Source organism: Apium graveolens, chromosome 11, assembly GCF_009905375.1.
Source record: "Apium graveolens cultivar Ventura chromosome 11, ASM990537v1, whole genome shotgun sequence".
Classification (NCBI taxonomy): domain Eukaryota; kingdom Viridiplantae; phylum Streptophyta; class Magnoliopsida; order Apiales; family Apiaceae; genus Apium; species Apium graveolens.
The window spans coordinates 3,260,302-3,274,661 of record NC_133657.1 but is presented as its reverse complement, the minus strand read 5'-3'; the positions used below and the strand labels follow the sequence as shown (position 1 = coordinate 3,274,661).

Sequence of the window (14,360 nt, the reverse complement as noted above, 5' to 3'; positions counted from 1 at the left end):
CCAGACTAGTGCACTAAATATCAGCAAATCAAGAAACAGTTCTTTAAGTTCAAATAAGTAGAATTCAGTTTAATACAAGACTTGGTTTGAAAAGACTGAAGAAAAAAAGAAATGAACTAGGTTGGAAATTGTTCCAAGGCAAATGCAAAGGCCAATTGAAATCAAGCCCAAGGCTCATAATCAATGTTATTAATATCTACTAGTCGACTAAGTCCTAGTAAATCCAAATCTTACTAATCGACCAAGCAAGTATTGATCTTTACTAATCGACCTCTCTATTGTCGATTAGTAGAAGAGTGATGTCGATTAGTAAAATGTAAGAAGTTGTCGATTAGTGGAACATAGGTAAGATTAATAAAATCAAAGAAGTCGACTAGTACAAATTCGTGCAGTCGATTTGTGGAGATTGAAGAAGGAACATTGTCGACTTGTATGAGAAATGAAGCAAAATCAGAATCATTGGCTAACACGATGCCACGTGTCCAAAGATTTTGAAGTCTACACCAAAAAAAGCATAAGTGTATTTACTTCATCTTCTCAGTAACCCTACTGTATTTTTACGAGAGCTCTATTGAAGGCCATATTTATTAAGCTTGTAAACATACCGTTATGTTGTTGAATTTGTTGTAGCATCATTATTGATTAGAGTGTAATAACCTCAAGGTTTATATTATTAATATATTCCTTGAATCATTTTGTGCCTATTTTTATTCCTTACTTTGAACAAAGAACTTGAAATGAATTGAAAAGAATTTGTAAGTCTCGTATTCAACCCCCTTCTACGATAGTTTGGGACAAACAAATTATGTTTATGAATTAGAATGACAATGGATATAGATATACCTATCAAGAGAAGAATGAAGATTAAGAGAGATGGAGGAACATGAAGTTGGATTACTTTTAAATACGAAAGATTCAGTACTTTCTGCTAAGTTTGTGGTATGATGGGACATTCAAAAAGAAATTGTGCACTCGTATATGCAAATCCAAAGATGGAATTTGATAAAGCTTATGGTGTGTGGTTACAACACCTAGTCAAAATGCTTGTAATAAGAATACAGGAGCATGATGGTTAAGTAATGTATATGATAGAAGTAGTGTATGAGCGACATTCGAAGGTGGTGCCAAGCCAACAGCGGCCATGCACGGTGGAGATATGAGGAGAATTTTATCGAAGTAGATAAAAATCTGAGATAAAACTTAGGAGGAGAATGGGTGATTCAAATTGTAGAGAGAATTTAGGGGGTTGTTACGAAGAATTATATTTTGCATACAAGAGAGAAAATAATGAATAAGGAAACGCAAAAGGGGAAACAATTGTTGTCGATCGTAAATGAGAAAGGGTTTAACATGCAAAAATAAGTGATGATATTGGAAATCAAAACAAATTAGATTATGGGCTTAAGTTGAATAATGAGCCAAAAAACTTTCTTAAGCGGGACCCCGTGGATCAGGCTTGCCTAGTACAATGACTATGATAGCCTGGAACTATCGTGAGCTGGCCAAACCATGTATAGTTTATTTCTTAAGGAAATTACCTATCAAATAAGTCATAGTTTTGTATTTTCACCAGAGATATAAGTTGTAAATAATAAAGTAGAGGAAGTAAGTAGACAATTAGGTCTCATTATTAGATTATTGATATGCAATGTCATAGTGGAGGATTAACGATATTTTTGAAAAATAGTAAAATTATTAGAATTATTGATGAAAGATGTAATTATATTGATTTTAAAGTGGAGAATGAGCAAGTGCGGAGGTGGAGATATACTGGTTTTTATGGTCTTTCAAAGCGAGGAAGGAGGGAATCATAGGATATTTTACAAGGTTTATCTTGTAACTCAATGCTACCATGATGTGTCATGGGATTTTAATGACTTGATGTACGTTGATGAGAAACGAGGTGGAAGAAGACACCCGCGGTTGCTAATGGATGGATTTATGCAGCGGCGGGCCGACATAGTATTAAGAGGGTGCCCAGGAACCACTTGGTTCTGGGTTTAGGGCATTAATATAGTATAAATTTAATTGGGAACCACTTAAATTTTGGATAGGAACCCACTCTATGTAGTAGCAGCCCAACCCAGTAACATTCATCTAAAAGACTATGGGGTAAAAAAAAGAAATCAGCCCATTACAAGTCCAAATAATTGAACACGGTAGATAAAGAAAAATTAGTAAATCAAGTCAAACCAATAATTCATTACTGTGTGTCTCTATCTTCCTGATCTCACAATCACTTACCGCCTCTCGGTGAAAAAAAATCTGGCGCCCTATCATCCCTATTCCCTCATATCTGGCTCTTTGTTTAGTACTTCAAGAATCATTTCCAAGTCTACAAAATATCATTTTCACTCCCTTATTTTGTAAGTTTTTAACTCTTCTTTCTTTGTATGCCTATATTCTATTAGTATGTGCTACATAATTTAGTTTTATTGTCATTGATGATTAATTCTTTTTTATTTTATTTTATGTTTAATTTTTGAATATTGATGATAATAAATAAATGTTAATTGTTGAATTATATTGATGATTATTTACAGATTTAAAATGAAAAGATATTTTAAAAGAAAATCATTGGAGCCATCTCAATTGTTACCGCTACTAATATTATCTCGAGTGGAAATGTTAAAGTGTCTCAATCTAGTTCAACTCCCATGATGCCTAAACTAATTGATTTGAAAGAACTTCCTTCGGATCCCTGTGATAGGGAAATAATTCTAGATTATCATCCTAATCAAAGAGATGAAATAATACAAACATACATACTTAGGGGGCCTACTAGACCCGCAGGGTTTGTATATCCACAAAAGATGGCTGGGGATAAGCTGAGACGCTTTAGTCCTAAATGGTATGAAGACTTTGATTGGTTAGAGTATAGTGTAAAAGACGATAGTCTTTTTAGCTTGCCATGTTACTTATTTAAAGATCAAGTTGGAAAGAAGGGGGGGTGATACTTTCGTACTGGAAGGTTTTAGCAGTTAGAATAAATTACATGAAGGACTTAAGTCTCATATTTGAGATGTTGGTAGTAACCATGATAAGGCTGTTAAAAATTATGATGATCTAATGAGATAACATCAATATATTGTCGTTGCTTTACATAAGCAAAGTGATATCTCGAAAAATGAATACCAGATTCAATTAAATGCTTCAATTGATGTGTCAAGATGTTTGTTGAATAGTGCATTAGCTTTTCGTAGTCATGATGAGTCTGAAAACTCTCTTTATAGAGGACATTTTCTAGAAATAGTAAAATAAACTCAAAACCAAAGTGAAATTGTTCGGAAGGTTATACTAAAAAGTGTTCGGGAAATAATCAAATGGTGTCTCCAAAGATTCAAAAAGATATATGTCATTGTTTTGCACAAGAAATACTCAAATATATTCTTATGGAAATTGGTGATGATGTGTCTGCTTTATTAGTTGATGAGTCTAGTGATGTTTCTAAGAATGAACAAATGTGGTTTGATTAAGGAGAGATTTATTGATCTTGTTCATGTGAAGGAGACATCTTTTTTGAATCTTAAGTTGACTATTGATTCTTTACTTAGTGAATTTGGTTTGACATTAAAAAGAGTTAGATGACAGGGTTATGATGGTGCAAGCAATATGCGTGGTGAGTTTGATGGGTTAAAAACCTTAATCTTGAGAGAAAATAGGTCGGCATATTATGTACATTATTTTGCTCACCAATTTCAGTTGGTTATTGTGGCTACTGCGAAGAAATATTTTGTTGTTGGAGATTTCTTTGACATGATATCAGTCTTGATAAATGTGCCTGGTGGTTCTTACAAACAAACATGTATGATTCGAGATAGTCAAAGAGAGAAATTGTTCAAAGAGATAGGTAGTGGTGAAAGAGAAACCGATCGTGGATTAAATCAAGAGCCTTCTCTAAATGGAGCTGGAGACACACGATGAAGTTCTCATTACAAAACACTTTTGTGTTTGGTTAATTTGTATGAAGATGTTATGGATGTTCTTAATTACGTTGAAGTGGGTGAAAAAGATGTGCAAAGACGTCAAGTAAATGGTCTTCAAATATATTTTACATCTTTTGATTTTGTATTCTATTTGCACTTGATGTTGCACATTTCTGGGCTAACTGAATCTTTGACAAAAGCACTTTAAAAGAAAAGATCAAGATTTTTTGAATGCTGTTTCATTAGTTAAATCAACTAAAAGGTAATTGCAGAAGTCTAGACTTGATGGATGTGTTAATCTTTTAGAGAAGATCTTTTCTTTTTGTGACAATCGTGGCATAGAAAAGTTGAATATGGCTGATCTGTTCATTAAGCCAAAAAATAGAAGACAAAAAAAAGGAATTACGTATGAACATCATTATTCTTTTTATTGTTTTAATGTTGTTGTAGATATGCAACTTGCAGAGTTTGATGATCGTTTTAATAAGGTAAACTCCGAGTTGCTAACTTGTATGGCTGCCTTGGATCCACGCAATTCATTTGGTGCATTTGACTCATTAAAGTTAATGAGATTAGTTGATTTTTATCCTGATGATTTTAGTTATGCGGAGAAGATTGCTATTGAGCATGGACATTGCTAGATTGACAATGTAAAAGAAGATTGGAGATTTGCTCATTTGAACAATATTGGTGATCTTGCTAGAGTGATGGTAGAAACAAAGAAATATCTTTTTTATCATTTACTCTATCGATTAAGTGTCGAAGAGATAACCTGAGCATTCAGAAATAAAGTGCAGTATTGTGGGAGTATCTCAATTTGTTGGAGAGGCAAGAGTTACTGGAAACAACTAGCAAAATTCCATTGGCTAAAAGATGAATACCATAACACTCATTTTTTCCACAAGTATGCATCATTCAGGAGAAATAATTTTCTGATAAAAAGGATCAAAGATGATAATGATTAATAGAATGATATAAAGAAGATATCCAAGGTGTTATTACTAACTACTTCTCGAAGTTGTTCCAAGCATCAAATTTGGAGGGGAGATTGTCTCCGAGGGAAAATGTGCATAATGTTACAAATGATACTTATATTTTACCCACTCTTTTTTATTTATAAAATCATATTTTTTCTTACCTTTCGTGCCAGGTGGTGGCCCTAAATATCATTTTGAGGTGAAAATGGTCTAAAATGTCATTTCTGAAAATTATGGCCATAAATGTCACATCAAAACAGTATATTGTGTAGCGTTTAGGCAAGAAGCCCAAAACGCTACACTATGTAGCGTTTTGCTTAATTTTTTTTAATGTACAAAACGTGACTTTAAGTAGTGTTGTGCTTATTTATTTAATGTACAAAACATGACTTTAAGTAGTGTTTTGGTTCCAAACGTTACATCATGTAGCGTTTTGGCCCCAAATCACTACTTCATCTAGCGTTTTACACATATATATTTTAAAAAATATATATTTTTAACCTCAAATAAAAATTGTTAATTCCCAAAATACTAAACAATTATTTAAATTGTTTCTAAAACCTAAAACAGGATTGGTGAACCCTAAAATGTGCCCGCAAATGTTAGCTCAGTTGGTTAAAGAGGGGATAAATATCCTCTTGGTCACAAGGGGAGGAGAATTTATGATTATGCCTCCTGAGCCAAAGCATGTCACTTAAATGCAGTTTATCATGATTTACGTTGTTTACATGCTATTGCATGTGCCCGTGGAGTTTACCCAGTACACACCCGAAGGGTAGCGGTTGTGGGTTCTCTACGATAAAAAACCCTAAAATGTTAAAAATTATTAAATTAAGTTATACTTTTAAATTTAATATTAATTTAAAATTTATATTTTTGGTTCATGGGGTTTAGGGCCTCCTAAACCCTAGCTTAAATTAGTGTTTAGACCCTAAACCCTAAACTCTAAATCGATGTAAAATTTATTTATTTTTTTTTAATATTTCTAAAACCCAAAATGGGATTGATGAACCCTAAAATGTTAAAAATTGTTAAATTAGATAAGTATTTTATTCATTTTTTTAATATTTCTAAAAACCAAAAGGGGGTTATTGAACCCTAAAATTTAAAAATGGTTAAATTAGGGTACCTATTAAATTTTAAAATATTAATTTAAAACTGACTACTAAACACATAACATTAAGTAGTATTTTTTGGCCACAAAATAATATACAATAAAAGGCTAAAAAAACAAAAAAAAACAACCTACAACACTAACGGTACATAGTCTAAACTAGAGTAAAGTTACACCAATTTTCTAAACACTACGCGTTAGCTCGTTTTGAGATGACATTTTGGATTATAATTTTTAAAAATCATATTTTAATATTTTGAGTATTTGAAATGACATTTTGGACTATAACTTTTAAAAATAATATTTTAATATTTTGAGCATTTTTTATTGAAATTGTGACATTTTGGTCGGAACAAACCTATAATCCTCCGTCTCTGAAAATTAAACTGTATCCCGTAACTTCTATTTTTTCTTCTTCACTCCCCTCGCTCGCTGGTTACTATTGTATCTCTCTCTGGGTATCTTTATAATTAGGACATACAAAATCAAGGGGGATGTTGAGATCTGCAATACAACTATCTCTAAGGAGAGGAAGAAGCTCCTCAGCTTCACAACTCAATGCCCGTAACTTCTCGTCCAAACCGCATCGTAAAGTAGCCGTCTTGGGTGCTGCCGGCGGTATCGGTCAGCCGCTTTCGCTTCTTATGAAACTGAACCCTCTCGTTTCTCAACTCTCTCTTTACGATATTGCCGGAACTCCTGGTGTCGCCGCCGATGTCAGCCACATCAACACCAGATCCCAGGTCTCTCTCTCCATCTCTCCCTTTCCCTGTCTCTCTCTCCCTCCTCTCTCCATCTCTCTGACTCTCTCTGACTCTCTCTCTCCCTGTTTCTCTCTCCCTCCTCTCTCCATCTCTCTCCCTCTCTCTCTCTCTCTCCCTCCTTTCTCCATCTCTCTCTCTCCCTGTTTCTCTCTCCCTCTCTGTCTCTCCCCCTCCCTCTCCCTCTCTCTCTCCCTCTCCCTGTTTCTCTCTCCCTCTCTCTCTGTCTCTCTCCACCCTCCCTCTCTCCCTCTCCCTCTCCCTCTCTTTCTGTGAATGTTCACACATTTGCAATTATGTTTATGTAGATAGATGGTATAAGTATTTATGTGAAATTTCATTTTGTTTTTAGGGTTTTAGTCTGCATTTTGAATATATTTTTTTATGCATTTAATTAATTGTTTAAATCATCCATAATGATCATAATTTAGTTATCTATGAATTGTTTCCTTTAGGTTATGGGTTACGTGGGTGAAGACCAGCTAGGTACGGCACTAGAGGGATGTGATATTGTTATCATTCCTGCTGGTGTCCCGAGAAAGCCTGGAATGACTCGTGATGATCTCTTTAACATCAATGCTGGTATTGTCAAAGGGTTATGCACTGCGATTGCTAAGTATTGTCCTAATGTGTGTGCTTTAATTCCCTTTTTTGGTTGTTTTAGTGGCATGTTAAGTTGCTTTTGTTCTTAATTTATGTTGGTCTTTTTTAATTGCAGGCTCTTGTCAATATGATAAGTAACCCTGTTAATTCCACTGTCCCTATTGCTTCCGAAGTGTTTAAGAAAGCCGGTTCTTATGATGAGAGGAGACTTTTCGGGGTGACTACACTTGATGTAGTCAGGGCTAAGACTTTTTATGCCGGAAAAGCCAATGTTAATGTTGCAGGTATCCATTGCTTTAAGTTTGTGAAGATTGTTAGGCCTAAAATAATTGCTTCCATTTGATATTCAACTTGCGGTTCTTTGTTGCAGAGGTCAACGTGCCAGTTGTTGGTGGTCATGCGGGAGTAACTATTCTCCCATTATTTTCACAGGTACTTGATTTGTTGGTGTTCATTTCTTCAAAAAACCAAGTGTCAATGTTTTGTTTGATTATTCACTTGTTTTTATGTTTCAATGCCATTAGGCTACACCACAAGCAAACAATTTGTCTGATGAAGTACTTACAGCTCTGACGAAACGTACACAAGATGGCGGGACAGAAGTTGTGGAAGCTAAGGCTGGAAAGGGTTCAGCTACACTCTCTATGGCGTAAGTAGATTTCAGTTAGATTTCTTCGTGATGTAATAATATAATAGAAGATATAATATCTGTTTCTGATTCTGTAGTTATGCTGGAGCTTTATTTGCTGACGCATGTTTGAAAGGACTTAATGGAGTTCCAGACGTTGTTGAATGTTCATTTGTGCAGTCAAGCATAACTGAACTACCATTTTTTGCATCTAAGGTAACCCTTATCTCATTTCAGTCCCAATTTTTTTTTTTTAAAAAGCTTCCTTGAACACATCTACTGGAAATTTAGTAAGTTGTTTCATAGAAAGCTAATCAGTAAGTGGTGATCTGTTAGTCTGATTATCTTTGTTGATCAAGAGAAATCTTGCAAAAAAAATTTATTTTCTCTTGATGTTTGGCCAATGGCTTCACCTGGTTATTTGCATAATATGACTAAGTGATCATTTTTCGAGTTGCTTCTTTTTGGAAGTTAATTCCATTAGCACTGTTTAACTTTGAGCAGGATTATTGATTATTTGCTATAGTTATACTATATTTAGCAGATGCGGTAGTAATGTCACGTTTCCTGTACTCTGGGTATTGTGTACCAAAGTACATTGGTTTTATGTCTTGTTTCCGTGTCATGTGATGAGGAACGGAAGTAAGAATTAATTTATTTTATATTTTTTTATTAGTAAATAGCTTACTCCTATCTAGTGTGAGGTAATTAGCGTATTTTAAATGCAGGGCGGTAGTTTATCAAATATGTAGAAGATTCTGTATAATAATCCCAAATATTAACGGGTCCGTTAGGTTTATTACTAAAATTTTATTTCCTCTATAAGTATTATAGTGCCTACTACAAGACTTGAATATTCGCATGTTATCGAATTAAATTGATTCTCTTTGTTAAAGTGTTGCAACCAATAAATATTGTCCCTTCCATGGTTGGAAACCCCTCGGACTAATGCATTTTCAGCAGTTAATCCTTTGTTTCCGAGAGTTGAAATCCCATGAGTGCATTTTAGGTGGGAGAGAAATGGTAATTTTTATGTTTCTTCTGTAAAGGTTAATTTAAATCGAAGTATCGAACCATTATTTCCTGAGTTTTTTGTATTGATTGACGCTTTATTTCTGCTTTGAAATTTACAAAGAAACTGCTACTTTTCAAAATCTTGCTCCTACAAAAAATGTGCTAGTAATCGTGTCTCACAACCCTGCATTAGTAAATCAATCCCCAGGGGAATGTGAGGCTAATAGCTCCTATAAAATCAATTGAAAAGTGATTAAGAAGAATGTCTGTATGTATGTTTTAAATATTTTTATGTGAACATTGAGCACAAACTCTTGAGTTTTTTTTCTTGCAAACAGACAGGAGAATAATGTTGTTACGAAGCACCTAAAATTGGTTGTCATGGATTGATTGTTCTACTCCTGCAGTTTTCATATGGGTGCTTTGTCTTGTGCTGCAGGTGAGGCTCGGAAAGAATGGTGTGGAGGAAGTCCTTGGGTTAGGTGCACTTTCAGACTATGAAAAGCAAGGACTAGAAGCTCTTTTGCCCGAGCTTAAAAGTTCTATTGAGAAGGGCGTTAAGTTTGCCAATCAGAGTTAAATAAGTTCTCCGAGTATCTTGAGTATTGCCATGCCACCACACCACTATTATATGTACCTCCATTTTTGCAAAGTTTTAACCCCCACCATATTTGTTATGTTCCTCTTCAAGGACAAGGAAGTTTTTTCATTAGCAACATTGATACCAAGGTAGTTGAAAGAACTTGCAAATAATTGTAGTGATTTGGGACTCTCATCAGGCATCTCCAAGAACAATTAAATTGACTCGGTTGTATTTTACTTGTAGGGACACATCATCATCATTGGCTTGGTAGAGTGGTCCAACATTGTTTGTTGCCATGTTAAACTTGAATGTAATTTCCTATTTAGTAAAAAAAAAAATTGATTGCTAGAGACTAAGGTTCTGTTTGGGATTGCTGTTAAAAATTGCTGTGCTGTTAGAAAAAGTGCTGCTGCAAAAAGTGCTGTTGTAAAAATCAGATGACTGTTTGGTAATTTTTTTGATTCGTATATGTTTTGATGCAAAAAATTAAATATAATGATGTTTTTGGTAAGGTTTGATGGTGAAATCAGCATCTGCTTCCCGTAACAGCTGAAAATCAGCTTTTTCTAAAAGCATGGGGGACTTGCTTTCTCTAACAGCAGCTTTTAAGCCAAAAGCACTTTTCAGAAAAGCAGCTTTTAAATTTTACCAAACAGTTTTTTAACTGCTTTTCAGCGAAAAGCTGCTGCAACAGCAATACCAAACATACCCTAGATACAAACAAAGGTACATGCTTTTAGTTGCATGTATCAGATCAGATTGCATGAATATGCATGCGAAAATCTAGACAAATTTCAATCAAAACAAATTTCATTTATGTCCCTCTAATTTTTTTTACATCCCTCTTAATTCTTTAATGGTTCGGCACACATTTCAAAACTCCTATATAGTATAGTTTCAGAAATTATTATTTTTAAACAAAATTATTCTCAATTAAATTTTTATTGAGAAAAAGAAAATTTTAATAATGAGTTATGAAACTATACTTTATATACGCTTTAACATTATATACACTTTAACATGAATGCCGTGCAGTGAAAAAGAAATGTAAAGAAGAAACGACGGAGATAATAACATCTAACTGGAAGATACTTTCTGCAAGGAGACTAATGGTAACCAAAGAATTATATGCAGGTTGTAAAACAATTAGACAATAAAATATTATATTACTCCACATCTACACTGAAATAAAGCAAATCTTAGATTATATGTTTAAAGCTAAAACTAAAATTGCATAAATTATGCTACAAGTTATAACATCCAATTACAAAAGGGCAAGTCTGATCTAAATCTGATTATTATTAGCAATCTTTTTATGCAATCTGATTCAGCAATAGCAATCTGATCAAGCAACAACAATATGGTCATACAATTTCAATTTCGATAACAGGCAATTGATCTTTTTCAAAACTGGCCAGTTTCAATTTCATACCAAGTTATCCATTAATGGCAAGGGATTAACCAGACTCATTATAGTTTTCCAGCTCAATTCTTCATTATTTGTCCTTGTTCTTCTAATAGCAAGCATGAGATGGACCACAGTTAGCTCGTCAAGAATTTACACTCCTTTATGAGCAAAATACAATGGAAATGAATGCTCTTCAAAGACAAAACTGGCAAAGGTCAAGTGAGAGAACCATAAACAAATGACTTCAGTCAGCTAGGCACTAGGAAATCCCTCCTTATTCTACTCCATTCTAGCCCTAGATGATCAGTCTCCATCTGAACCTTGAGCGGAAGAACTATCACTGTCTGAATCTGCATAAATAGTGTGAAGAGAATTAGCCAATGTTTGTATTAAAAGAAATGCACAACAAGAAGGCCACCAAGTCAAACCATAAAACAAAATGAACTAACACCATGAATATATAATTACCACTTGATGACGAATCAGAGTCGCTAGAAGAGCTGCTAGAACTACTTGAGACGTCATCACCTTGCTTTTCGGCTTGAACGAGAGATTTGGTAGCAACTCTGTTTTCACCTGCTTAACAAAACCAATTGAAGGAAAGAAATATGTTAACAAGTCTACAGTGCATTTCTGGCTTGCAGACAACCTACAACAGTTTTAATATGTCACCTGTTTTACTTTCTTCAGCCGCTACTGTATAGGCAGGGTCTAGCTTCTGCAATGATTAATTTTAAAACAGAACATAAATCTATGATATAATCTGGCTTATATAAATAAAATCCAGGAGTTAATAGTCAAAGCACTTACAGGCGCATGAATACTTTTTTGAGCCTGTGCTCTTGCTTGAGCAAGTTCGGCTCTTCTCTTGTACTTGCTCAAACTCTTCTTGTAATTTGTAACAAACCTATCAAGTTCCCAAAGCGTTTCTGCATCAAAACTGTCAATATCTAATTCAATTTCATCATCCTGTTGTTTGAGTACAGAATTTCTCTTCTGAATTATTAGAACAACGCTTTCAAGCTTCTCCACGGGTAGGCTTTCAAGGTTTACGCTAAGTTTCCTCTTCTCGTCAAACGTCATGTTCCTCTTATTCAGATCCTTCGCTTTAGGCTTCTTGGGAACAGGGGTCCTAGCGGCAGGAAGAACAAATGGCTTTGGTCTAAATTCAACAGGTTCTGCCATGTACTCGGATCTATCCAAATGCCTTGCTGGTAAGATAGGTACGGGGCGAGGAGTTTGGACTACCTTCCTTGACATTGGAGTTGGCAGTCCACCATATTGACTCATGTCATAGATCATCTCAGGATTATACTTGTTCTCTATAACAGCCCATCTTTCTTCAAAAATTGCCAATAATTGGTCCGCCATAATGTGAACATCATGCCCCACGGGATTATATGTCTTGGCATTACGAAAGGTGAGCCTTACATCTTCAGCAAAATCCCTGGGGGACTTGTATAAGTAGTGTGCTAGCCTACTCTTAATAGTCCCCAAATCCATTGGATTTTTGATAATATCATGATAATCATGTAGATTAAGCAACCTGGCATTGACAGGTTCATTAAAAACCCAACCATGTTTGTGCTTCATCAACCTCTGGAGCAAATTGCTGCAATTCTTAAAAGCTTGATTCCAAAATCTATCTATACTGGATGCATAGTCCAGTTGGCCATGTTTTCTACGACCACTGGATTTCGCTTTTTTGTTCGTTTCAGGAGGCAATCTATCCTTAGCAAGGAGAAAATCGGAGTTCCGATAATACCGATTAGCTTTTGGAGTCCTTTTCTCTTTCTCATATTCAATGAAACCGTGACTATGATTATTGTTCTCCGGCACAGATATATTTAATTGCCGGAAAGGCCTATATTCTTGAACAGTCACAACAGAATCCAACTCAGAATTCACTCTCATCAACTGACTTCCACCCATCAAACTGTCATTCTCCCTTACTGAAGCAAAACCATTATTCTCCATTCCTGACAGACTTGCAGCACGAAAAGGCTTAAACTTAAGGTTACGCACCGAAGCCACCTCAGGATTTGCCTTAACAAATTCCCTCTTCTCATTGTTCTCCGAATGCTGAGACAGACTATAGGCAGCAGCAGCAGCAACAGTAGTAGCAGTATTAGAATAAACACCACTTAGTTCAACCTGTTTAGCTTCAAGCTGTTTAGACATAGCCCTAACTTGATCAAGCTCATCAAGTAACTTCCTCCTTAACTCCCAAATCTCATCTCTCGAATTAGCCGCTGCAAAATTAATCCTAACCCGATCATCAACCCTAACTACAACAGGATTAATCACCGTATTCCCATTCACCACTTCCCGCACCTTATTCGTCAAATCACCCCCCTCTTGCACCTGATCCTCATCCGACACCACATTCAACAAATTCTTCCGCGCCAAATCACCATCCTTATCAACCAAGTCCAACCGCAAACTCACGCTATCACCACCCTTCTCAAACCCACCCCTCTCTTGATTATTAGTAATATCAGTAACAGTCTCAGTAGAAACCGCCTCGTTTACGGGTGTGGCAGAGGAAGTATCAGCCTCAGCCTCACCCGTATCGCAATTCTTGAGACGCTTATTACGTTTCTTCCGCGTATACACCTTACTCAAATCACCCCACCTTTTCTTTTCTTGAAATTCACTCGTAGCCATACATACATACACAAAACCCAACAAAAAAAACCCTAGATTTCCCCCAATAAATTAAACTATCAAAAAACTAGGTCTTTATTATCAATAACAAAATTAAACACGAATCACACAAAAAGGTATGATAAAGATGTGTTTAAGAATATAAAGATGTGAACTTTACATGATAAAGAGGATTAATTGGAATAGAATTAGGGTTTATAGAAAAAACAAACCTGGTAAATTAGGGTTTGGGATTGGGGGAGAGCGAAGCAGATCCGAAGTTGTGGATATTTTTGGGGGAAAAGAGACTTATTTATAGAGAGATTGGGATCGTACGCGCCTTGTGATTTTAAGGCGGTCGGTTTTTACACGAAGTTTATCTTGGTGAGTTCTTTGTGTTCTGTCTTCCAGATAAGTCACAAGTATTTATAGATACTACTTGATGACTTGTTTTTGGGGATTTTAGTACTTTTTATTCGAATGAAATATGTCATAAAAAGCTATCAAATCGAATTTGAATATGATAATTCTTAGATTCAAGTCTCGCTTTATATATACATGCCTTTACTCTATAGGGAACCATTTTATATGAAAAATCGTGGAGAATCATTGATTCTGTTATAGAATCTTATCATAAATTGTAAAATTTTATTTCAAAAAATATAAAATTCGATGCTAATCTAGAATAATAATTATATTT

The 14,360-nt window shown here is 35.1% G+C and overlaps 2 protein-coding genes across 3 annotated transcripts; one reads left to right on the top strand and one right to left on the bottom strand.

Moving 5' to 3' along the window:
- Nucleotides 1-6,371: 6,371 nt before the first annotated feature.
- LOC141697697 (malate dehydrogenase, mitochondrial-like) lies at nt 6,372-9,962 on the top strand. The gene is made up of 7 exons (XM_074502198.1): nt 6,372-6,760; nt 7,234-7,407; nt 7,497-7,665; nt 7,752-7,813; nt 7,906-8,030; nt 8,108-8,225; nt 9,463-9,962. Exons 1-7 carry the CDS (start codon nt 6,512-6,514, stop codon nt 9,601-9,603), a joined length of 1,038 nt encoding a protein of 345 aa, XP_074358299.1. The 5' UTR covers nt 6,372-6,511; the 3' UTR covers nt 9,604-9,962.
- An 848-nt stretch (nt 9,963-10,810) lies between these two features.
- LOC141696952 (transcription factor GTE4-like) lies at nt 10,811-14,064 on the bottom strand. 2 transcript variants are annotated; one of them, XM_074501113.1, is made up of 4 exons: nt 11,825-14,064; nt 11,687-11,732; nt 11,483-11,593; nt 10,811-11,364 (listed from the first exon to the last, which is right to left on the bottom strand). In XM_074501113.1, exons 1-4 carry the CDS (start codon nt 13,679-13,681, stop codon nt 11,318-11,320), a joined length of 2,061 nt encoding a protein of 686 aa, XP_074357214.1. In that variant the 5' UTR covers nt 13,682-14,064; the 3' UTR covers nt 10,811-11,317. The 2 variants fall into 2 exon arrangements, with proteins under 2 accessions (XP_074357214.1, XP_074357215.1); XM_074501114.1 differs by having other exon boundaries at nt 11,483-11,590; nt 11,825-14,063.
- Between the last annotated feature and the right edge of the window lie 296 nt (nt 14,065-14,360).